General features: G+C 40.6%; 1 protein-coding gene across 1 annotated transcript in view; it reads left to right on the forward strand.

Moving 5' to 3' along the window:
* The first annotated feature begins 1,199 nt into the window (after positions 1-1,199).
* DDX10 (DEAD-box helicase 10) overlaps positions 1,200-26,748 on the forward strand; it is a 305,324-nt gene continuing 279,775 nt past the window's right edge. The window contains exons 1-8 of the mRNA XM_004382479.2: positions 1,200-1,524; positions 13,559-13,619; positions 13,970-14,100; positions 15,495-15,653; positions 16,742-16,862; positions 18,470-18,659; positions 20,272-20,398; positions 24,806-24,968. Of these exons, the coding sequence (XP_004382536.2) occupies positions 1,225-1,524; positions 13,559-13,619; positions 13,970-14,100; positions 15,495-15,653; positions 16,742-16,862; positions 18,470-18,659; positions 20,272-20,398; positions 24,806-24,968 (1,252 nt within the window). The 5' untranslated portion in view covers positions 1,200-1,224. The remainder of the gene's footprint in view (positions 1,525-13,558; positions 13,620-13,969; positions 14,101-15,494; positions 15,654-16,741; positions 16,863-18,469; positions 18,660-20,271; positions 20,399-24,805; positions 24,969-26,748) is intronic.

Genomic DNA, 26,748 nt, shown 5'->3' on the forward strand with positions numbered 1-26,748 from the left:
GGTCTTTCCTGATGATGTGTCCAAAGTAAGCCAACAAGTCTCACCATCCTTGTTTCTAAGGAGCATTCTTGTTGCGTTTCTTCTATGACGGGTTTGTTCCTTCTTCTGAAAGTCCATGGTATACTCAGTATTCTTTGCCAACACAACATACCCTATGTAATCATTACATAAGCTATATATATATAATCAATTACACACTATATAATCATCCCTTATTGAGTTTTACTCTCCACCACATCTGGTTCCCTGAGTGTGGAGGTTCTCCAGTTCACCTTCCCCTCCCCACTCAGTAATCCATTTCCTGTTTAGGGGATGGGCAGGGGTGTTGGGGGTAGTCATCTGAGAGAGTTGGAAACTGGGATTTGAGGGCCCAAACACTCTGCATGTGAATGGTCAACTCCATCTCTCTGTTTTCATTGCCAGACGACCCCTCAAGCCCTCCCCCACCAGACATTTAGAGAATTTTCAAATGATGAGAAGATCTAGTGGGTACATGTGGAGACTCTAGGTAAATGAACCAAAATAAATTCAGTGAAAGTAAATTCCTTATTTAAAGCCAACTATTAATTTGCCAAATAAATTTTGCTTAAATTATTTTTCTCATTTTGTCTTCAAAACAGCATTTAAAGGTAAATTCAATCGGACTCTGCTCTACTAGTTCCCTTGCTGCTGCAGCTAGTCTGTGGGGCCAGAGGAAAGGGAAAACCCAGAGAGCCATAGAGGAATATAGAATGTTTACTCTTCTTAACACTGCAGTCGCTGGAAATCAGAGGTCATTAACTAGCTGCTTGAATTTAGGCCAATCTTTCGGCTCCCTGGGCCTCAGTCTCCCATATGCTAAACGAGGATCGTAATTATAACCCACGGAGAATGAATGAGGGAGTACATGCGTGAGTGCGTGAGCGAGCGAATAAATGTGAACGCGCGCACGCGCGTTTGGAAAGATTGAAGCAACAGCAAATCTGTACAGCCCTTAAAAGTTAAGTAGTATGACGTCACCGCAGTAACAGCAATCAGTGCGCAGGCGCATATTTAAAGGGCTGGCGTGCTCTTTGGAGCCGCTTAGCCCCGCCCTCATCCTTGGATCGCTCCGCCTCAGTTTCCCAGAGACTGCTCCACTACGCCCCGTGGAACTCAAGTCGCCAATCATAGCCCGCGTTTTCCTTGCCGTAAGTGGCGCGTGCCCTGGTTTCAAAAGCTCGGGGGCAGACACTAGGTTCGCGCATGCGCTATTTTCCGCTTTCTCCACGCTGTTTCCGTGTCCCATCAGCCCCTCACCTCCGCCTGGCCTTCCCTGTCTCGTGTTTTGCGGTGATCTGGTCTGTCACCGAGGCCACGATGGGCAAAACTGCTGAGTCTCTGGATCCGGGATCCCGGCCCGATCCAGTGCGGAGCTTCAATCGCTGGAAGAAGAAACACAGCCATAAGCAGAACCGAAAGAAGCAGCTGAGGAAGCAACTGAAGAAGCCTGAGTGGCAGGTCGAGCGCGAGGTTATCAGCCGCCTCATGCAAAACTACGAGAAGGTGAGGCGGCATGGGCTGGGGCTGGGGAGGGGGCGCGGGTCGGCGCAGCTGCTGCGCACTGGGTGGGCAGGCAGCGGCTCTACGTGTCAATGCAGCTATGGGCTGCATAGAGGAGGGGGCGGACCTGTCACTGGGGACCCATCCTGGGGGTCCACTGGGCTGGAGAAGGGAGTACGGTGGGAGGTGTCATTGGAGGCCCTGTTGAGGTCCCACGAGGTGCTACAGGGTGCAGGGTGCTCTAACCCAGTCCTCTTGACGTCCATGCCGCTCTACTGCTCACCCCACTGTTTTTTATAAAATGATGGAAATGTAGTGGTACTTAAGGGTAGGGACAATAATGCTATATTAGTTACAGTAATATTCATAATATTGTTATCAACAATAATGGTAATATGACACCTACATTTTAAGGACTCACCCTGGGCCTTATGTTAATTATTTGACTTGATCTGAGTTATGGGTCCCATTATGTCTGTATCCCCATATTGCTGTTGTTAGGTTTCGTCAAGTCGGTTCCGACGCATAGCGACCGTATGCACCACAGATGAGGAAACTGAAGGTCTGAGAGGATGAGAATGTTCCAAGCTCTCACACTTAGTAGGTGGTGTGCGATTGGAACCTAGACACATGCCTTTCTGGTTTCAAAGCCTTTGCTCTTAACCATTGTGCCAGACCGCCTCCATCAACATCATCTATCCTCCTTCCTGTGCCCATCTCATTTTCTCCGCTTGCTTCATGTCCCCATCCAAGAATTGGCATAGAAAAGCAGGACTGCTGATCTGTTGTTCCTGGTAGCTCCCATCTCCACCTTGCAGCTGATGTTACCAGATGAGTATCCCTGCAGTTATCACTTTGATCTCTTGACCTTTTTCCCAGCTCAGGCTTCTTGGGCCTCTCAGCTCTCTTTGCTTCTCCTTCCTTTAAATCTCCATGTCTGTTGACCTTCACCCACCTCACTCAGCCTGTCAGTGACTGCCCCCTTCTAGTGCAGTGTAGCCAGGGATTTAACATGTGGAACATTCATGGAATTAAGCTCATCACTTGTCTCGGCATAGTTTTCCTTTAATGACTCGTAGATGAATAGTAAGATTAGGTAGAGCTTAAGAGTTTAGGAGTTTGTTTTGGGCTGTGGAGTCAAGATGATAACAATTTTGATTGCAGCTCTTGCTCACGACATGAATGACTGCAGACAAGTTACTTAAACTCTGTGTGCTTCCCTTTTCTTGTCTTTAAAGGCACAATAATAGTATCTACCTTTTAAGCTGTTGTGGGGAGTTAAAAAAGCTTTCTGCATACTGCCTGGCACATAGTAATTATTCAGTGTGCCTTAGTTCAGGTCCCATCCTCTCTTGCCTGGATCACTGCAGTAGCTTGTGCTTACAACAGGGGTCAGCAAACTTTTCTCTGTAAAGGGCTGGATAGTAAATGTTTTCAACTTTGCAGGTCATAAGGTTGGAACTAAGGAGCCCTGGTGGCACAGTGGTTAAAGCAACAGACTGCCAACCGAAAGGTTGGCAGTTTGAAACCACCACTGGCTCCACAGGAGAAAGATGTGGCAGTTTGTTTCTGTAGAGATTTACAGCCTTGGAAACCCTATGGGGTAGGTATGAGTAGGAATCGACTCAACGGCAGTGGGTTTTTTTTTTTTTTTAAGGTTGGAACTGCAATTCCTGAGTGGTGCAAACAGTTAACGTGCTTAGCTGTTAATGGAAAGGATGGAAGTTGCAGTACACCCAGAGGTGCCTCGGAAGAAAGGCCTTTTAGTCTACTTCTGTCAGAATAGAGCTGTGCTCCACAGGGTTTTCAATGGCTGATTTTTCAGAAGTAGATCACCAGTCCTTTCTTCTAAGGCACCTCTGGGTGGACTCAAACCTCCAACCTTTCAGTTAACAGCTGAGCGCATTAACCATTTGTGCTACCCAGGGACTCCTACATTGCCGCTAGAGTGATTCTTCCCAAGATGAAAATCCAAGATTAAAAGCCTTCATTGACTCACAGTTACTTTAAGGAAAATGTTCAAACACGTTAATGTGTCTACATGTTCTCTAGTCTAGTGAAAGAGTAAGTTATTTGTGATCAGGCAGACCTGGTTTAAATCTCACTCAGTTTGGATGTTAACTAGCTCTGTGTCTTTGGGAAGGTTTCTTAAACTCTCTGACTCTCGGTTTCTTCATTCAATAAACAGGGATTATTAACTACCCAGAGTGTTGTAGGGCTCAAATGAGGTAATGCATGTAAGCTAAAGTGGTACATGATAGGCATAGCATACAGAAATAAACAACTTGCAGTTTTGTCAGTTGGCCATGATGTTTGATGCCTTTCATGGAGCCAACTCAACGGCAACTAAACAGTTCTGGTACTTGATGTTTCCACTGCTTGCAGTGAACAACCCCTTTCTCCCTACCCTGTTGTTGTGTGCTATAGAGTAGATTCTGACTCACAGCGGCCCTATAAGGCAGAGTGGAACTGCCCCATAGGGTTTCCAAGGCTGTAAATCTTTATGGGAGTAGACTGCCACATCTGTCTCCCGCAGAGTGCTTGGTGGATTCCAACTGCCTACCTTTCAGTTAGCAGCCGAGCACTTAACCACTGTACCACCAGGGCTCCTTCCCCCTACCCTAGGGATACCTATTCATCCTTCCAAATTTAACTGAAGGTTCTCTTCCCGATCAGGTAGAGTTAGTGCTGCTGTGCTTCTGTAGCATTTTGTATATACTTTTATTTTAGCATTTACCATGGGGCTGTGGTTTTTGGCTTGTTTGTTTAACTCTCCCCCTAGGTCATGAACCTCCCAAGGCGATATACTCATCTTTACTCTTCCCAGAGACTGATAGCACAGTGCTTGTCCTTGAGTAAATGCTGCATCTGTGTTGAGGTGGTGTTCGCTGCATGGCTAGATCTTTTCTAGATGGCTTTGTTCTGGTTGGTAGCATTGATTCATTCTTTTTCATCCTTTGTTTTAGTGATAGCTACTAACATTTATCAAGCTTTTATATATGTTGACTTCCCATATGCTTACCACAAACAGCCCTATGACATTGTTCCCATTATACAGATGAGGAAACTTGAAGACACAGCAATATTAAATAATTTGTTTGAGGTTAAAAGCTAGTGAGTGAAAAAGGAGTTCTAACCCAGGTGGTCAAAGTCCAACACCAGAGCTCTAAACCACTGTACTTTACTGTGTTGTAGAATGTTGTTGTTGTTGGGTGCAGTGGAGTTGATTTCTACTCATAGTGATACAGTATGACAGAGTAGAACTGCCCCATAGGGTTTTCTTGGCTGTAGACTTTACAGAAGCAAATCACCAGGTCTTTCTCCCACGGTGCTACTGGGTGGGTTCAAACCACCAGCCTTTCAGTTAGCAGCCAAGTTCTTAAGTGTTATGCCACTGGGGCTCCTTGTGTTGCAGTATACAAATGTTTAAATCCCAATCTTCTAACTAAATTGAAGGAGAAACTTTTTCCCCTAAGCATTGTTCTGTTGTATCTTTTTAATTTTAAAAATACTTCGTTAAGATTTACCCAAGAAATAAATGCAGTGTGAAAACAATACCCAGGGCTAGAAATACTAGACTATACTAAGCAGATTTATTATTTTCTGGGTAATCAAAGATGTATACCCTCCTCCCTATATGGTTGCTCAGGTGGTAACATCTGTGCATAAAACCTTTATTATAGAGCCATGGTGTTGTTGTTGTTAGGTGCCGTTGGGTCAGTTCCGACTCATAGCGACCCTGTGCACAACAGAACAGAATATTGCCCTGTCCTGCACCATGCTCACAGTTGTTGTTATGCTTGAGCCCATGGTTGCAGCTACTGTGCCAGTCCCGTTGAGGGTCTTCCTCTTTTTCGCTGACCCTCTACTTTACCAAACATGATGTCCTTCTCCAGGGACGGATTCCTCCTTATAACATATCCAAAGTATATGAGATGTACTCTCACCATCCTTGCTTCTAGGGAGCATTCTGGTTGTACTTCTTCCAAGACAGATTTGTTTGTTCTTTTGGCAGTCCATGGTGTATTCAGTATTGTTCACCAACACCACAATTCAAAGGCATTAATTCTTCTTTGGTCTTCCTTATTCATTGTCCAGCTTTTGCAAGCATGTGAGGCGATTGAAAACATCATGGCTTGGGTCAGGTGCATCTTAGTCCTCAAGGTGACATCTTTGCTTTTCAACACTTTAAAGAGGTCTTTTGCAGTAGATTTGCCCAGTGCAGTGTGTCCTTTGATTTCTTGACTGCTGCTTCCTTGGGTGTTGATTGTGGATCCAAGTAAAACTAAATCCTTTATAACTTCAGTGTTTTCTCCATTTATCATGATAGTGCTTATTGGTCCAGTTGTGAGGATTTTTGTTTTCTTTATGTTGAGGTGTAATCCATACTGAAGGCTGTGGTCTTTGAGCTGCATCAGTAAGTGCTTCAAGTCCTCTTCACTTTCAGCAAGCAAGGTTGTGTCATCTGCATAATGCAGGTTGTTAATGAGTCTTCCTCCAGTCCTGATGCCCCATTGTTCTTCATATAGTCCAGCTTCTCAGATTATTTGCTCAGCATACAGATTGCATAGGTATGGTGAAAGGATACAACCCTGATGTACACTTTCCTGACTTTAAACCACGAGGTATCCCCTTGTTCTGCCTTCCTGGTGAAATACTGAGAAATGTGATTCAGAAGCATCTTCTGAATTTCATCAATTTGACAGGTGCTTGTTAAGGCCTAGCTTAAAAAAGGAAAAACACATGGCCCTTGGTCTTAGGGAACTGTCTCTGATAGGCATGGAATTTGACACGTTAAAATAGTAAGTATTTACAGTGCTATGGAGTCAGAGGATTGTACACTTAGAGAAAAACAAGGCTGGTTTATCTTGTACAGAGCCCCTTCAGTGCAGATGAATTAGGAAGACGTTTTCACTGGGCACTACCCTTCCTCCTGTGGTTGCAGCCTCAGGCCTGACTTGGGGATCTGAGTGTGACCTGGATTTTGTTCCATACACCTCAGCGTTACCAGATGTCTTTTGCATTTCATATACTGTCCAGTAGTTTGTGGTAGTCATGAGTGGAGCTGGAGCCCTGGTGGCGCAGTGGTGAAGAGCTCGGCTGCTAACCAAAAAGGTCGGCAGTTTGAATCCACCACCTGCCCCTTGGAAACCCTATGAGTGGAGCTAGTTCTTGAATGATGAGTTCACCAGGTGAAAAATATTGACAAGGATGTTCTAGGTGGGAAGAGTAATGTGAGGAAATACAAACAAGATGTGAAAATACATGGTGTTCTTTGAGGAGGGAAATGCCTCTTTGATTGTTGCATGTGTCCCTGAATTGGCCTCAGGTAAAGTTGGAGAAGAGGATTAGAACTGGATTACGATTGGCTTTGGAAGCTGTGGTAGGCATAATAGCCTCCGAGAGATGTCTGCATCCTAACCACTGGAATATGTTGTTACATGGAAAGCAGAATTAAGGTTGCAAATGGAATTAAGGTTGCTAATCAGCTGACCTGTGTTTTATTGACTATACAAAGGCATTCAACTGTGTGGATGATAACAAATTTTGGATAACATTTCAAAGAATGGGAATTCCAGAACACTTAATTGTGGTCATGTGAAACCTGCACTGTAGACAAAGAGGCAGTCATTTGAACAGAACAGGGGGATACTGCATGGTTAAAGTTAAGAAAGGTGTGCATCAGGGCAAGATCCTTTCACCATACTTAACCTGTATGCTGAGCAAATAATCCACGAAGCTGTACTATATGAGGAAGAACATGGCATCAGGATTGGAGAAAGACTCATTAACAACCTGCGATATGCAGATGACACAACCTTGCTTGCTGAAAGTGAAGAGGACTTGAAGCACTTACTGATGCAGCTCAAAGACCACAGCCTTCAGTATGGATTACACCTCAACATAGAGAAAACAGAAATCCTCACAACTGGACCAATAAGCAACATCATGATAAAGGGACAAAATATTGACGTTGTAAAGATTTAATTTTGTGTTCTGCATCCTACTTTGGTGAGGGGCGTTTGGGGTCTTAAAAGCTAGCAAGTGGCCATCTAAGATGCGTCAATTGGTCCCAGCCACCTGGAGTAAAGGAGAATGAAGAACAGCAAAGACACAAGGAAAGTATTAGCCCCAGAGACAGAAAGGGCCACATAAACCAGAGACTTCATCAGCCTGAGACCAGAAGAACTAGATGGTGCCTGGCTACCACCAATGACCGCCCTGACGGGGAACACAACAGAGAGTCCCTGATGGAGCAGGAGAACAGTGGGGTGCAGAATTCAAATTCTAGTAAAAAGACCAGACTTAATGGTCTGACTGAGACTGGAGGAACCCCGGAAAGCATGGCCCCCGGATTCTCTATCAGCCCAGAACTAAAACAGTTTCCAAGGCCAACTCTTCAGACAGAGATTAGACTGGACTGTGAGACATAAAGTGATACTTGTGAGGAGTGTGCCTCTTAGCTCAAGTAGATACAAGAGACTAAATGGGCAGCTTCTGTCTGGAGGTGAGATGGGAAAGCAGAGAGAGTTAGGAGCTGGTTGAATGGACATGGGGAATCGGGTGGAAAGGAGGAGTGTGCTGTCACGGTATGGGGGGAGCAATTAGGGTTACATAACAATGTATGTATAAATTTCTGTATGGGACACTAACTTGAAATGTAAACTTCATTTAAACTACAACAGTGAACAACAACAACAAAAAGAATTTACTTGGATCCACAATCATCACCCATGGAAGCAACAGTCAAGAAATCAAAAGATATATTGTATTTGGCAAATCTGCTGCAAAAGATCTCTTCAAAGTGTTAAAAAGCAAAGATGCCACTTTAAGGACTAAAGTTAGCCTGACCAACCCGTGGTGTTTTCAGTTGTCTCCTATGCATGTGAAAGCTGGACAATGAATAAGGAAGACGGAAGAAGAATTGATGCCTTTGAGTTATGGTGTTGGCAAAGAATATTGAATATACCGTGGACTGCTAGAAGAATGAACAGATCTGTCTTGGAAGAAGTACAGTGAGAATGCTCATTAGAAGCAAGGATGGTGAGACTACGTCTCACACACTTTGGACATGTTATCAGGAGGGACCAGTCCCTGGAGAAGGACATCATGCTTGGTAAAGTTAAGGGTCAGTGAAAAAGGAAGACCCTCAAGGAGATGGACTGACACAGTGGCTGCAACAATGGGCTCAAGCCTAACAACAATTGTGAGGATGGCACAGGAGTAGGCAGTGTTTTGTTCTGTTGTGCATAGGGTTACTATGAGTTGGAACTGACTCCACGGCACCTAACAACAACAAGTCAGCTGACCTTAAAATAGGACGATTAGCTTGGATTATCCAGGTGGAGCCAATGTAATCGCCAAAACCAAACCCATTGTTGTCGAGTGAATTCTGACTCATAGCTACACTATAGGACAGAGCAGAACTGCCCATAGGGCTTCCAAGGAGTGGGTGGTGAATTTGAACTGCCAACCTTTTGGTTAAGGGATGAGCTCTTAACCACTCTTCCACCAGGGCTCTGTGGAAGGGGAAGACAGGAGAATCAGTGCCAGAGTGATGCAATGTGAGAAAGACTTGACCAACCATTGCTGGCTTTGAAGATGGAGGGACCTTGGGGGGCCTTGAGCCAAGGAATGTGGGCAGCCTCTCTAGAAACTGGAAAAGGCAAGAAAACATTTTCCCCAGAGTCTCCATAATGAATGCAGCCCTTGATTTTAGCCCATGAGACCCATTCCAAATTTCTGACCTTCAGAACTGTAAGATAATAAATTTGTGCTGTTTTAAGCCACTAATTTTGTGGTAGTTTGTTGCAGCAGCAGTAGGAAACTAAAACAGAGGCCATGCTCAGAGACTGTACCTGGAAATAGAGGCAAGTCTGGGGTAATGTAGATAATATGTCTAAGCTGTAAAGGGTCAAGGGCTAAGAGACCACGTAGGAGATTATTGGCACAATCTGGGTCCTGGGTGCTCTCTGAGAAGCGCAAGTCAAGATGGGATTAGGTGAATTGGAGATTTATTGGGGGAACTGCCTGTGAATGATAAAGGAGAGGGAATAGGAGTAGGGAGGAAGGAAAGCTTTCAGACCATGATATAGATCTGACACCTGTGAAGGGAGAGGGGGAAGGATGGAGGATTAGGTAGGAAGAAGCAGGGCTTTGAACCATTTTGAACTGGTTCAGTTATGACTGATGAAGCAAAATTGGAACAGACCACAGACCTGAATTTTTAAAATTTGTCTGATCCGGAACCATATCTGGAATGGGAAAAATTACTGGTTGAAGCCTTGGAATGGGAGACTCGGAAGAGGCATAGTGAGCCATTTCAGGAGCCTATGTGTGAGATTGAATTTTTGCCAGGACTGAGGAGAGCAACATGCATTCAGAGAGGCACGGTCGGCTGCCATCTTTGAGCAGGACACTGCTGTTTCTGACTCTGCATTAAATCAGACGGGCAAGAGATTTGGTTCCTGGTTTCTAGTATGGGTTTGTTCTATAATGTTTGCATTCCGGTTATGATTCCGGTTCACCCAAATTTTAAAAAATTGGATCTGTTCTAGTGTCACTTCCTCCACCATGATTGAACTGGGAAGAACCGGTTCGAAGCTCTGGTAGGAAGTCTCAGACTGTGGCGCAGTTCTAAGAATGCTTTGGCCATGCTGATGGAGAGTCCTCGAGCCAAGGTATCCTATTAGAGGAATCCCCTATCCTGCAGGAATGAGCCTGCACCAGTACTACTGCCGTGCTCAGCCGTTGACTGGGAGCAGCCCAGGGGGAAGTATAGCCTCTACAGTGGTGGATCTACAGGGGGGACAGCTGCAGCCATCAGTCAGCTCTGTTCCCTGCAGCAGGAGGTCTGGGTAGCATATTTCCAAGACTGTAACATAGGGGTGTGAGTTGGAGGGACTGATGGAGAGCTGGGGAATGAGGCTTCTTGAGAAATGTTTTCATAATTGCTTAATGACTCAAACTTTCTTAATTTGGGATTGATTCATTTAGATTTCTATTGTAGTTAGTTGTGAATTCTTTTTTTTTTAAATTTTTTTATTGTACTTTAGGTGAAGGTTTACAGAACAAATAGTTTCTCATTAAATAGTCAGCACACATATTGTTTTATGACATTGGTTAACAATCCCACGACATGTCAACACTCTCCCTTCTCGACCTTGGAGGACCTTTTTTTTTTTTTTGGTGAAAATATAAATAGCCAAAGATACACCGTTTCAAAAATTTCTACATGTACATTTCAGTGACATCGATTACTTTCTTCTAGTTGTGCTGCTATTCTCACTTTAGATGAAGGTTTACAGAACAAAATAGTTTCTCATTAAACAGTTAGTACACGTATTGCCTTATGACAATGGTTAACAACCCCACGACATGTCAACCCTGTCCTTAGTCAACCTTGGGTTTCCTATCACCAGCTTTCCTGTCCCCTTCTGCCTTTTAGTCCTTGTCCCTGGACTGCTGTGCCTCATTAGTCCTGTTTTGTTTTATGGGGTTGTCCAATCCCTGGCTGAACGGTGAACCTCGGGAGTGACTTCACCACTGAGCTAAAAGAGTGTCTGGGGGCCATACTCTCGGGGTTTCTCCAGTCTCTGTCAGGCCAGTAAATCTGGTCTTTTTTGTGTGTTATAGTTGTGAATTCTAATCCTGATTCTTTTCTTAATCAAAATTTGATCTAGTGTGATTTGAAGCAAATGGTTTTTCTTTTCTTGATTGTAGTAGTTGGGAGTATTTTAGGAAGTTGTAAATACATTTTTCTCCTGCTTTCAGAATGTAAAGGTATTACTAACTTTTGTGAGAAATGGGTATTATCAGAGAGATGGTTATAAGGTATATAGGAGGGTGGTTAAGTGATGTATACCCCGTCCTGTCTCCCTCTCAACTTTTCCAGCAAGGTTGGGAAGTCTTTAATAAGGACTAGGGAGCTTTGGTGGCTCAATGAGTAAGCATTTGGCTGCAAACTGAAAGATTGGCAGTTCAGACCCACCAGCCGCTCTACGGGAGAAACACCGGACTGTCTGCTTCTGTAAAGGTTACTGCCTGGGAAACCCTATGGGACAGTTCTGCTCTGTCACATTGGGTCACTATAAATTGAAATCGACTCATCAGCACCTAATAAGGACCATCACCGAAGCATGTTTTCTTTGAATTAAGAGGAATGATAATACAGATTTTAGAGGGAGTGTGTGAGGATTAAGGAGACAGGAGTGATTTTCTAAGAGAAGAAAGGGTTAAAGGGAAGGGGAGAGAGTTTATTTTGTTTGTAGGAACTGCAACCATCTTCTGATTTGGCTTTTAAGTATTCCTTGGAATGTAGTTGTGAATCTTCTAGATCAGGGTTGGCAGATTTTTTCTGTAAAGGGCCAGATCGTCAATACTAGGCTTTGTGGGCCATATGGCCTCTGTCACAACTACATAGACAACTTCTAAATGAATGGGTAAAGCTTTGCTCCAGTAAAACTTTCTTTACAAAAACAGGCAGCAAATTCAGTTTGGCCCATGGACCATAGTTTGCTGACTCCTGTTCCAGAGCATCAGAAGAATCACAATTCCCTTTTGTTTCTTTGACGACCTCTTTTTTAGAATATGGTGTATAGCTTCATATGGTCACAGTTGACAGAGTGCTGGAGGAGTTTCATTCTTCTAAACTTCCCTTCTAGGAAAGATGTGCAGTGTTTCGTAGCCCACTTGTCTCTGCTATACCTCTGTTGGGGTTTGAAGACTGTTGCTAGTCTGCTTCTACCTGTAAGCGTTCCATTCCCTATAAAAACAGCTTTTTAGCTAATAATTCTACAAGGATGGATCCCACTTAATTTTAGTGTCTGGTTTGGGATATTATCTTCTAATTGAGGTTCTTTGCTGGAACAGGATGTTTTTTGAATGAAGTCTTCTCCTTCTAATGCTAATTCATTGATTGCCAACTCTCCAATATTACCTGGAATGATTTGTAGGCATTCAGGCCATGTTTCAATATTTGTGTTTTTAGTATTTGAGGGCAGGAAGTAACCCTGCCTGGGCTACGTTAGGAACTTTGGGAAAGATGACACGTAGATTATAAAATGAAACACAAGCTGTCGTCCCTTTACTGCCTGGAGTGTAATTTGAATAAATGAACCTTACAAATGCAACTTTCCTCTTTTGTGAATCATAAATAACTTGACAGCATATTCCCAGCTCTGAGCAGTAGTTTCTGCTTTCTGCATCTGCAATAAACTAATTCTCCTGAGCAGCCAGAATGAAATTCAGAAAATTGGGTTTATGCTAATGAAGAACATCAGTAATGAACATTTGGGTAATGTAAAGTTAAGGGGCAAAAATGATACTTATTGTGGCTTCAAAGCATGACAAAACCATTTTCCCTGATTATTGTGAAATAATACCTCTCTTTCAAGACACCCCCAAAATGAGTAGTTGCCAGGCTGGATTTCACACGTCACTGCATTTATGGTGAAAATTTTGAAAGGTCTGTGCTAACAAGACATATTTATTCAACTAATTTCAGTCTATTCTCCAAGGTTTGTAAATAGAACTGTTCTCATCATGGACTGTGATTTGTAATCATTTCCTCTCTTATTTCTTAAGCTGATATCCCTTGAAGGATGACTGAAAGTAAATTTTCTTCCTAAAATTGATATAGTGATGACTTACTGTTATTAACATTTTGGAGGGGAAGTGTGTTCAGGATAGTAATGTGTGTCCTCTGTGTGTGTGTGTGTGTGTGTGTGTGTGTGTGTGTGAGAGAGAGAGAGAGAGAGGAGGAGATTTTTTAAAACTAGTTGAAATGGTTATAAATTTTATCTTTTTGATTCAAGACAGTTTCCTCTTGGCATATTTCCTTTCAGAAGGAATGATAGTTTTTTATTAGAAGTGGTGATTGAATTTTGAGTGAACTTGCAGTACCGAGGATAAATTAGGCAGCACAATTTAATGTTGAGAAATAAATGGTTATATTGTGAAACAAATGAATTAAACAGTAGGTTATTTTTTTTCTTATCTGACACAGTCCCCGCTTTCTTTTTTTTTTCCCCCGCAGATAAATGTAAATGAAATTACAAGATTTTCAGATTTCCCCTTGTCCAAAAAAACATTGAAAGGTAGGTACATGGTGATCCTGGGACATGTTATTGGATTTCTTGATTTTTTTAAATAAATAGAAGAGGGTTCAGAGAGAGTTTTACCTGAAAAATCTTATTTTGGCAAATGATTTTGATATGATGGAAGCCTACAACAAGAAATAATATCAATTCACTGAGTTTTACCAATTTGTTGTTCTCTTCATCCTTTCTAGATAAAGAACAGTAGTAAAAATACAACACAGTAGGAGTCTTTGAATAATTAAAATGAAACCTAATTGTGTTAGTTAAAATAAGCAAGGAAACAAAAATGTAACAGCTTTTTGCAGGGATTTTCTAAAGCATCATTCTCCTCCCCTCCACACTACCAGGTTTGCAAGAAGCCCAGTACCGTTTGGTAACCGAGATACAGAAGCAGACCATCGGGTTGGCGTTGCAAGGTAAAGATGTGCTTGGAGCTGCTAAAACTGGATCTGGCAAGACTTTGGCTTTCCTCGTTCCAGTAAGTATTTTGCTCATAATGGGTCAGGTCCTCCATTATACAATTTTATAACCTCTCCTCTATGGCACTTGATGTAGGTTCAAATAAATTAAAGAGTTGTTTCATGTTAGATTTCCTGGCTAAAATGCAAGCTTCAGCAGCTAGGCGATGTCTCTCTTGTTCTTCACTGTATTCCCCAGGTTCTAGCACAGTGCCATGTACATGGCAAACACTTAGTAACTTATTGAGTGAATGAATTATCCTGCCTTGACAAGTCATTACATTCTTAATAATGTGGGGCATTCCCCCATGGCAGGTCAGAATGGTTACATTCTGCAATAAGACAGGTGGGGAAAGCTGTTCCTGCTCTCACCCTTGCAAACCTTGCCAATCGCATTTATCCTGGCACCTGTTTAGGATAAAGCTGATGTAGTCTCACTTGAAGGAGATTTGGTCATTGGTTAAGAATTTTCTGGGACATTAATAAAACCAAAACCAAACCTGTTGCCATTGAGTAGATTCCATTTCATAGCGACTCTATAGGACGGAGTAGAACTGCCTCCATAGGGTTTCCAAACAGCAGCTGGTAGATTCAGAATGCTGACTTTTTGGTTAGCAGCCAAGCTCTTAACCACTACGCCACCAGGGCTCTGGGACATTAATAGCTGTCCTTTATAGCAGTAAAACAAGAGAACCTCTTAGAAATTTATTTACATCTCCATTATGTAGTTGATCTCCTAATTTTGAATTTCCTACAAAATAATTGGCCCAGAAAAATCACATTTTAATTTTTCTTCCAAGTATTGCAAAACCTGTTTCTTTCTCTTAAATCCTCGATTTTTTTTTTTTTTTTGAATAATATCTCTCCACTCTTATGTTACTAGATAACCATAGCAGCTATGCAGGGGAAAGCTCATGTGGTTTTTGTTTAGAAAATGATGATGATAAATATTTTTGTTAAATCTATTTAACTGTCTGTGGGACTGTACATGCCAGTTTACTGATGGTATGGCTCTGGCAGCAGCTGGACTGCCGTGGGCCTTCTTTTTCCAGCCCTGGTGGCACAGAGGTTAAGAGCTCGGCTGCTAACCAAAAGGTTCATATCTACCAGCCGCTGCTTGGAAACCCTATGGGGCAGTTCTACTCTGTCCTATAGGGTCGCTATGAGTTGGAATTGACTTGATGGCAAGGGGTTTTGTTTGGTTTTATGGGTTGAGGATGACGCTCTGGTGGCTGGCAGAAAGAGAAAAAAATAAACAGAATCTTTTCTTCTGATTGATTGTATAAAACTTGTGACTGATAGGCCTTCTATTTGAAAGGTGTCTGTGATTTGGAGGGACAAGGTTGAGGCTCAGGGGTCAAAAAGATGACTTTCCTAACGGCTTATTGATCACTTATTTGCTGTCTGTTTTGAGGTGCTGGAAGCCTTATATCGTCTGCAGTGGACTTCAGCAGATGGGCTGGGAATTCTGATAATATCACCTACGAGAGAACTGGCTTATCAGACTTTTGAGGTTCTCCGAAAAGTAGGAAAGAATCATGACTTTTCAGCTGGTCTCATCATTGGTGGAAAGGTTTGTCCTTTTGTCCTGGCCCCTCCTCTTTCTTTCCCTCTACAACCTGTGTTGGGGCACTGTGGCAGTTGACAAGGAAGAGGTGGAGATTTCATCTAAACAGATAGTCTGGCCCCCTAGACAGGGTCTTGTGGGGTGGTAGCATCTTGGTGTGGTCACTGTCATCTAGAGTCTGGTTGTCAGCTTTGCAGACCCAGAAAGTCCCTTTTGTCACAGTATCTCGAATTGATCAGGCTCTTTGAGACTAATGTACTCTAACCAATCTGAAAATCTGTTTGTTAATATGCATTGGGAAAGATGCATTTCAACATGTGAACCAGTTCCTTTTAATAAGGTAGCTAAGAGGTTGAATAATTTAGGGCATGGCTTGGTCAGCAGCAGAAGAAAGGAAGGTAGTTAGTTTTGAGGAATGCTTGTTTTGAACCATGGTTAAAAATCTGCTGTTTAACCTTTGTTCTACCTTACAGTACACTTGGAATGCTTATATCTGCTAAAGTCTATTCTGGACTTTGAGGGTAGATACTTGGCTTCTTGAGTTTATATGCAGACATACACAAAAGAAAAAAATAACAGCATCACAGACCCTCACATACTCGTGTGCTCCTCACCTGCGTTTAACAATTAACAACATTCTGTGGTTCTTGTTTCAAGGAGAGAACTTCTAATATATGGAGGGCTCAGCTATTTTTTCAGTCCACAAGGTGCAGTGAGTGGTGTCAGGGAACCTGTTCAATGCTCCTGTGCCCTGACTTTTTAGAAAATAGAAGTAATTCAGTTTTTTAGTCAGTTCTGGCAGACCTAATGGGAAATCAAGACTTAGAGGATTCATTTAATGATATTTTTCTTGGCCTCAAAATTCTGGATATGATTAAGAATCTAGAGGAACTCTGAGCTCTTTAGGTCTTCAGGAAGGACTTTATTTAGCCTAGAAATTTGGATGTGCTGCAGAAATAGAAGGGAGAAATTAGGTTTATTTCTGGAGTATCTAAATTGCTATGATGAAATGCCACATGCATTTTTTGTAGTCTTGGTGCATTGGCTGCTCAGAGTGATATGTCTGTGTATTCTAAAGAAACAACTGTTTTCAGGATCTGAAACACGAAGCTGAGAGGATCAATAACATAAATATCCTAGTTTGCACACCTGGTCGACTTCTTCAGCACATGGATGAAACAATATGTTTTCATGCTACCAATCTCCAAATGTTAGGTAAGTCTAATGGATTTCTAATGAAAAACCTCAGACTTAGGAGACAGCCTTTACAAATTTTAATGATTGAAATGTTATATTAGATAAATGTTACAGTTAAGAACAATCTGAGGAATAACATGTAAAAACTTCCTTTTTTTTGGCCTGTGGATTCCAAACCTGGAGAGTGCAGCTAGATCTTTTTTTTTTTTTCATTAAAATAGATGTAAGTAGTCTTATGCATATGAAATTAGGCACTTCAGCATTAGGCACTACAGAATTTTTTTTTTTTTTTGAGTCCCTGGGTGGTGCAAATGGTTACTGTGCTTGGCTGCTAACCAAAAGGTTGTAGATTTGAGTCCATCCAGAGGCACGTTGGAAGAAGGGCCTGTGAGCTACTTCCGAAAACTCAGCCTTTGAAAACCCTGTGGAGCACAGTTCTACTCTGACACACAGGGGTCACCATGAGTTGGAATTGACTCAGTGGCAATTGGTTTTTAAAGAATGTTTTATTTTACTTTTTTAAGTAACACCCACTTGTGATGACTTGAAAGGTCAAATTGGCATTTTTTTGGTGAACTTTTTCTTTTCTACTTGGTGATACTACCTAATATGTATTTTTTTTTTTTTTTATATTTTATTGTACTTCAGGTGAAGGTTTACAGAACAAATAGTTTCTCATGAAACAGTAGTACACATGTTGTTTTATGACATTGGTTAACAACCCCACAACATATTAACCCTCTAACTTCTCAACCTTTTTTTTTTTTGGTGAAAATACACATAGCCAAAGATACACCGTTTCAAAAATTTCTACATACACAGTTCAGTGACATTGACTACGCTCTTCCAATTGTGCTGTTATTCTCACTTAAGATGAAGGCTTACAGAACAAAATAGTTTCTCATTTAACAGTTACTACAAATGTTGCCGTAAGACAATGGTTAACAATCTCACAACACATCAACAATATCCTTACTCAACCTTGGGTTCCCTATCACCAGCTTCCTTGTCCCCTTCTGCCTTCTGGCCCTTGTCACTGGACTCCTGTACCTCGTTAGTCTCATTTGGTTTTACGGGGCTGTCCACTCCCAGGTTGAACTGTGAACCTCGGAGGTAACTTCACCACTGAGCTAAAAGGGTGTCTGGGGGCCATACTCTCGAGGTTTCTCCAGTCTCCTTTAGGCCAGTAAATCTGGTCTTTTTTTGTGAGTTAGAAGTATGCTCTTCATCCTTCTCCAGCTCTGTCCAGAACCCTCTGTTGTGATCTTGGTCAGAGCAGTCAGTGGTGGTAGCCGGGAATATGTATTATTTTTTAATAGCTTATTGTTTTGGAATAATTTAAATTTACAGAAAAGTTACAATGATAATACAGAGAGTTCCCATATACCCTTTACCCAGTTTTGCCTAGTGTTGACATCTTCTGTAACTATGGTATCTTTGTCAAAACTAACAGATTAACATTGTCGTATTTTTACATATTAAACTCCTGATTTTATTAGGATTTCATCAGTTTTTCCAATAATGTTCTTTTTCCGTTTGAGAGTCCAGTCAGGATACCACATGACATTATTAATCCTAATGTCTGTGTTAAATATTATAGTTCCCCTTGCATTTTCCCCTTTTAGTTCTTGATGAAGCAGATAGAATCTTGGACATGGGCTTTGCTGAAACCATGAATGCTGTTATCGAAAATCTTCCTAAGAAACGTCAGACTTTGCTTTTCTCGGCAACACAAACCAAATCTGTAAAGGACCTCGCACGCTTGAGTTTGAAAAACCCTGAGTATGTCTGGGTTCATGAGAAAGCAAAATACAGGTATGCACTATTTGAAACCATATTTGATTCAATAAAAAAAATCAAAGTTCTCTTTTTTAGTTTAAGAATTTGGTGTTTTAAATTAATATTACTTTTCTAGGAAATAAAACATCATTTTATGAGTTTGTTATTATTAGATGTATAAAGCATAGTAAATACATGAATTAAAATTACTCAAATTTTGCATATACCAGATATGAGAATACGCTAAAGCAGCATTTTCCAGAATGTGGCTGAGGGAACAAATATTTTTTTCTGTAAGATGTTAATAGGTATTGTACCATTCACTAAGCCAACTTCCACAGATGAGGGGGAGGATGTTTCCTGGGTAGATAAACAGTAAATGTTGAGTTAAAAATGAAACAATTTTTTTTTTACTTAAAGACTTCTCAGAAGTCCCTGAACTTTAATATGTCCATGAACATTGTGACTCTCCAAAGCAGCGGGAAGTGGACATAGCTTGCTGCGTTTCCCAAAATTATTTTGGTGTAGAATCATTCTACCTAGGTGTGTTATCCAGGACTAGTATACTCTGGAACATATTTTATCAAATACATTAATACTTAGTAAAATACTCTTCTTTTTACAGTTGTTCTAGCAACTGTTATTTTCTTTTAGTTCTACTAAAAACTAGAGAATGATATGTGTGTATGTGCCAGTAAAAAGTGTGTGTGTGTATTTGTGTTTTGTAAATTGGTTGGGGGAAATATGTTTAAAAGTGTGTTTTGATACTATGACAACTATATAGATGGGTAGATACTCCTTTTTTTACAATTGCATGGTACTTAATTGTGTCAATGCAATAGTTCATTTTTAAAGTTCCCTACTGATGGACGTTTGGGTTGTTTTTCATCATTTTTGCTTTATAAATAATGCTGTATCTTTCTACATTTTTACCAGAGTCTTCAGAATCCTAAAAGTAGGTTAGCTTAACGAGTAAATGCATATGTATTTCTCTCCAACAATTTATTATGAAAATTTTAAACATGCAGCACAATTGAAAGAATGTTACAATGAGCACTGTATACCCATCACCTAGATGTTACCTATCCATTTATCATCTTACTATCCGTTTATCCAGCCCTCTAGCCATATATCAACACATCTTATTTTTTAATGCATTTCAAAGTAAATTGCAGACGTCTGTACACTTTTTCCTGACAGGAGTCCAATATTTTTTCATGTAAAATTTACATATAATGGGATGTATAAATCTTAAGTACATTTGCTCAGATTTGACAAATGTGTATACTTCTGTCACCCAGACCCCTAATACGATGTGGAACATTGCCATCAGCCCAGCAAGCTCCCTCACATCTCTTTACAGTCAGTCCCTGATCCCGCCCTTTCAGAGGCAACCACGGTTTGCGTGTATATTTTTAATATATATTCTATAAGGGATTTTGAATGTATTTTAGTCATGTGTTGAATTTATTTCCCAAGGGACAGTAGAAAAGAGAAGGTTTTTTTTTGCAGGGAGGAGGATTTGTTCGAGAGATGTGCCACTGTTAAAAATTTAACAGTTGGTTTTTTTCCTTTTTTGGGGGTCTGGGTTTCAAAATTAACCAATATGGCATATTTTTGATGCTTTTGCTCCTCTCAATTCTGCAAGCACCCCTGCCACTTTGGAACAGAATTACATAGTTTGTGAGCTGCAGCAGAAAATCAGTGTGCTATATTCCTTTATGAGAAGCCATCTGAAGAAGAAGAGTATTGTATTTTTCTCCAGTTGTAAAGAGGTACTGTTTATTTATTTTTCTTTCTGAACTTATTTATGATGAATCATCCCTTTTAAAATAGCAGATTTCAATTAGACAAATAGTGATTTTTCTACTGCATGAGAAATATAGTACTAGAAGTGGTGAGGGATATGTAGTTAATGTAGTCTTTGTTCTAAAAGAACTCAGGATAAGACTCTAAGCTCTCATGAGTGCAGAAACGGTTACTGTCTTTACTTCAATATCATTAACACTTACCATCATTCTTGGAACATAGTAGTCCTCAATAAATATTACTAGAATTAGCATTTGAATGGCTGGGGTAAGCAAAGGTCTTTTTAGTCTGACACACTACTTTACTCTCCATCAATACTGATCTGAATATGCCAGAGCACTGTATGTCATTTATTACTTGCCATTGATTTCCGTGCCTCATACTTTTGTTCGTGCTGATCTCTCTGGAGTGACTTCCCTGCATCCATTCAGGCTAATTCTGGGTAAATATTTAGTATCTTTTAAGGCTAAACTGGAGTCCCTGGCTGGTGCAGAGGGTTAACACACTTGCACGCGGCTGCTAACTGAAAGGTTGGAGGTTTGAATCCACCCAGAGGCACTTCAGGAGAAAGGCCTAGTGGTCTGTTTCCAAAAAATCAGCTGTTGAAAACCCTATGGAGCATAGTTCTACTCTGACACACATGAGGTTGCCATGAGTCAGAATCAACTGGTAACTGGTGGTAAGGCTAAGCTCAAATGCTATACCTGAAAGTCTTTTTCTGCCACTCCTCAATTTCCTTTTTAGAATAAATTGCTCTCTTTCCTATCCTTCTGTACTCTTTTGCTTATGTCTTTAATTTATTTAGTTAATAAACATTGCTTGAATACTATCCATGTGGTAGAAAATAGGAATTCAGAGATGTGTAAGAAAACTTGATCTCTTCCTTCAAGGAAGAAGGACCGTGTTCAATTTTTGTATGCCACTTTTCCTCAACTATATTTCAGAATCCCTGCTGACATATAGTTGTTGGCATATAGCAGATTGATTCTAGATTTATAGCTTTTGAAATAGCTTAACATGTTAAATTTGTTTCTTTCCAGCTTGTGGGACAGATAAGTGATGGCCTATCATCAGAGTTCAGAGTTTTCCTGTATAATTTTACCACGTAAAAATGATTTCAGATTTTTTTTAGGACATATTTTAGATTTTCTAACTGTTAAATCTCCTAAAGAAGGGAGATTTTTAGTACCTACCAAAAAACAAAAAAAAAACACCAAAAAAACAAACCCGTTGCCATTGAGTCAATTTTAACTCATTGCGACCCTATAGGACAGAGTAGAACTGCCCCATAGGGTTTCCAGGGTTGTAATCTTTACGGAAGCAGACTGCCCCATCTTTATCCCACAGAGCGGCTGGTAGGTTCAAACTGCTGACCTTCCAGTGAGCAGTCGAGTGCTTTAACCACCGCATCACCAAGGCTCCTTGTGTGAATTCTCTTAGGTTGTTGTTGTTAGGTGTCATTGAGTCGATTCTGACTCATAGCAACCCTACGTCCAACAGAACGAACACTGCCCGGTCCTGCACCATCTCATGATCGTTGTTATGCTTGAGCTGGTTGTTGCAGCCGCTGTGTCAGTCCGTCTCATTGAGGGTCTTTCTCTTTTTCGCTGACCGTCTACTTTACCAAGTATGATGTCCTTCTCAGGGACTAGTTCCTCCTGATAATATGTCCAAAGTATGTGAGGTGAAGTCTCACCATCCTTGCTTCTAAGGAGCATTCTGGTTGTACTCCTTCAAGACAGATTTGTTCGTTCTTTTGGCAGTCCATGGTATATTCGATATTCTTCACTAGTACCGTAATTCAGAGATATCAGTTCTTCTTCGGTCTTCCTTATCCATTGTCCAGCTTTCGCATACATGTGAGGCAATTGAAAACACCATGAGTTGGGTCAGGCACACCTTAGTCCTTAAAGTGGCATCTTTGCTTTTTAACACTTTAAAGAGGTCTTTTGCAGCAGATTTGCCCAGTGCAATGCATGGTTTGATTTCTTGACTACTGCTTCCATGGGTGTTGATTGCAGATCCAAGTAAAATGAAATCCTTGATGACTTGTCTTTTCTCTGTTTATCATGATGTTGCTTATTGGTCCATTGTGGGGATTTTTGTTTTCTTTATGTTGAGGTGTAAATCGATACTGACGGCTGTAGTCTTTGATTTTCGTCAGTAAGTGCCTCAAGTCCTCTTCACTTTTCAGCAAGCAAGGTTGTGTCACCTGCATAACGCAGGTTGTTAATGAGTCTTCCTCCAATTCTGATGCCCTGTTCTTCTTCATATAGTCTAGCTTCTCTGATTATTTGCTCAGCATACAGGTTGAATAAGTATGGTAAAAGGAGACAACCCTGACACACACCTTTCCTGACTTTAAACCATGCGGTATCCCCTTGTTCTGTTCAAACGACTGCCTCTTGGTCTATGTACAGGTTCCTTGTGAGCACAATTAAGTGTACTAGATAACTAAGACAGCCTCTCAGAAGAATTTGATACAGTTGACCATTCCGTCCTTCTTGAAACACTGCTTTAGATTTCTGAGACTCCACACTCGCTCATCTGTTTATTTCTCCCCTTGCTTTCTGGCTGCTCTATGTTAACCTCCTTTGCTGGATTCTCCACCTCTGCTTCACTGCTACAATTTGGAGTGCCTCAGACCTCTATACTCTTTGCCCTTTACGCATCTGTAGTAACTCTCTCTCTAGGTCACCTCATCAGTTCCATGGATTTAAACTCTGTCAGTATATTGACAGCTTTAAATTCTGAGCTTTAGTCTTGTATATCTACCTGACTGCTGTATATTCCCAATTGAGGGTCTAAAAAGCATTTCAAATTCAACGTGGAAAATACAGCTTAAGATTTTCTATCCCTAGTTCTGTTCTTCCAACTCTTTTTCATCTCAATAAATGACTGAAATCTTAATTCCTGCCATCCTTCATCCAGTCTACCAATAAATCTCATTAGCTGTGCTACTTCTCTGCACCTTCTATGCTACAGTGCGGTGTGAGCCACACTTACCTTTGTCTTAGCCTCCTAATTGGTCTTCTTGTTTCGTCACTTTCTCCCCTATAGTTCTTCCACATTAGAGCCAGAGTGGTCTTTGAAAAGTGGAAACAAATATGTCACTGCCTTGCTTAAAACTCTCCAGTGACTTTTCCTATAAATTAGAATTAATTTTAAACTCCTTGCTAGAGCCTATTGTTGTGTGCTGTCGAGTCAATTCCGACTCATAGGGACCCTATAGGACAGAGTAGAACCCTATAAGATTTCTCCTGTGGAGCTGCTGGTAGGTTCGAACTGCCGACCTTTTGGTTAGCAGCTGAGTGCTTAACCATTGCACCACCAGGGCTCCTTCTACTAGAGCCTACGTAACCTTATTTTTAATGCCTCTTCTACCTCAGCTAGTTTGTTAAAGAGCAGGAATTCAAGGTCAGTCTTGATTCAAGGAATGAAGATTGCAGAAAGCTTTCATGGACTCAATTTACAGTTCTTCAGTTTCCATATATGCTTTAAGAATGATTTGCCTGAGAGTTCATCTGTGGTCTGTGGGTTCTCCTTTCCTATCTCCTCTTTCACAGCAGCCCTTCCTACAACTTTACAAAAGAAAGATATGTGACCATTTATCCCTAATCTTATTGGTACATTGTCACAGAACGAGAAAACCTCTCTGGCTCCAGAGTATTGCTGTTGAGAAAGTGAATGACTCTAAGGTTTGGATAACAACTCATTTTGTAATTTAGATGGCTTTTCATTCTTCAAACAAAATTGAAGAGAGACTTAATAGAGTTGTTTGCTAGTAAATTATTACAAATTTTGGTCAACTAGCATAGTGATTTTTGGCATATTACTTTGTTCAGAAACTAAGTTCCTTCCAGTCCGTTTTCTCTAGTTAGGTGTACACATTTTTTAACACCTGCATGAGAAAGAAAATAGGTGAAATTCTGTGGGGTCGTGAAATAGCAATATGAGTTCAAAGAAGAGAAATAAAATTTCTGTTAAAGATGAGTTTCTTCATATATTTTTTAAATGATTGATGGTAGGTATCAAATTGCTCTGGTATTTAGACTCCATTGGATATATTTATGAGAGGTAAGTATTTTAAAATATCAATATTTACAACATGACATAAATTGATATTACAGTATTTGCAGCCACTTAAATTGAAAAAATTTCAGCTGTCAACTTAAAAATGCAATGGGAGCTTATTTTCAAAAATTCTTGTAGGAAATATGGAGAAAAAAGTTTGAAGAACACAGCTCTAGACTGCATTTCCCTTTCACTGCTCTATATTTGTGTTTCTTAATTTATTTTTGCTGCTCATGTTTAAGCTTACTTTGGTGCTGCCATCTAGAAATACTAAACTTATTTTTTTTGCTAATGCCCAGGTTCAGTATCTCTACCGAGTGTTCTGCCGACTACGTCCTGGTATTTCTATCCTTGCCCTTCATGGTCGACAGCAGCAGATGAGAAGAATGGAAGTGTATAATGAATTTGTCCGCAAGAGAGCTGCAATACTCTTTGCCACTGATATTGCAGCCAGGGGGCTGGGTAAGGGAACTTCCTGCAAGGAAATACACTATGATCATGGGAAATATAATTTGCTTGTAAATAGATGTTTTTCAGGAATTCAAATAGACTCAAATAATTGGACTTCTCTTTTCTCTTGTTTTTCCATGAAAAAAAGTAAATTATTAACAGATAATTAACATAAGGATATGCTTTGGGGTCAGTGAAAATTTCAATAATACCTTAATCTTTTGTGCATTTACCATCATTTTATGATAATAATTGCACCGTAGAATCCTGTCGTTGTTCTTGTTAGGTGCCATCAAGTTGATTCTGACTCGTAACGATCCTGTGTACAACAGAAAGAAACACTGCCCGGTCCTGTGCCATCCTCATGGTCATTCTTATGCTTACGCCCATTGTTGCAGCCACTGTGTCAGTCTATCTGGTTGAGGGTCTTCCTCTTTTTGCTGACCTTCTACTTTACCAAGCATGCTGTCCTTCTCCAGGGATTGATCCCTCCTGATAACATGTCCAAAGTATGTGAGACGTAGTCTCCCCATCCTTGCTTCTGAAGAGTGTACTTCTTCCAAGACGGATTTGTTCGTTCTTATGGCAGTCCGTGGTATATTGAATATTCTTCTCCAGCACCACAGTTCAAAGGTGTCAGTTCTTCTTCAATCTTCTTATTCATTGTCCAGCTTTCACATGCACATGAGGCAATTGAGAACACCATGGCTTGGGTCAGGCGCACCTTAGTCTTCAAGGTGACATCTTTGGTTTTCAACACTTTGAAGAGGTCTTTTGCAGCAGATTTGCCCAATAGAACGTCTTTCGATTTCTTGACTCCTGCTCCCATAAGTGTTGATTGTGGATCCAAGTAAAATGAAACCTTGACAAATTCAGTCTTTTCTCCGTTTATCATGATGTTGCTTATTGGTCCAGTTGTAAGGATTTTTATTTTCTTTATGTTGAGGCGTAATCCATACCAAAGGCTATAGTCTTTGATCTTCATCAGTAAGTGGTTCAAGAATCCTGGGGAGCCTACAAAATCATCAAAGGAAGATTAAAAGTTTAAAGATACCAAAAAAAAGAAGTTTTTTTTCCCCTACACTTAAATAAGTTTGATACCATTTCTTTGAAAATTGGAAGCCTGTGGGTAGATATTTAAACACATTTAGTAAGAAACAGTGAAATCCATCTTTTCATAGGCCATTCTAATTTTTGTTTTAAGATCACTGTATTTAATGTATTTAAACTTTTAAAAAGCTATTAAGATAATAACCTACAACTCGTAACATTGTAGGGGTAAGGGGTAGAAGTAATTAGAGATGAAACTAGTTTAGTGATAAGAGCAAAGGAATAGTAATTTGAATTTTCAGTCATTTTATTTTATTGTGTTTTTTTGAAATTTTAAACATACACAAAAAGAATAAGCCTAATGACCCCCTAATGTTTGTATTATCCGGCTTCTGCAATTACCTTTTTCATGATTCACTGTGTCTTCCTACCCCTCTTGGAGTATTTTAAAGCATATCTCAGACATCGTATCAGTTCATTGCTTGACACTTAAGTATCTTCAGTCATTTTAGATAAACATGTGACTGGAGATAGCAGCCAGGTACGCATATTTTAAAAAAAACTTTCTAGACTATTTTCTCAGCTCTGCTACAGCTTATCCCCTCACCTATTCAATACTATTTGATTAAATAGTTTTGAAACATTATAGTTGTGCTTGTACCTATTTACATCACACTCTGATTTTTTAACCTAGGTCGTTCAGGTCAGCATAAGCAAATTTTGAACTCAAGTTTACCCTTTG

The sequence above is a fragment of the Trichechus manatus genome, unplaced genomic scaffold, assembly GCF_000243295.1.
Source record: "Trichechus manatus latirostris isolate Lorelei unplaced genomic scaffold, TriManLat1.0 scaffold00094, whole genome shotgun sequence".
Classification (NCBI taxonomy): Eukaryota; Metazoa; Chordata; class Mammalia; order Sirenia; family Trichechidae; genus Trichechus; species Trichechus manatus.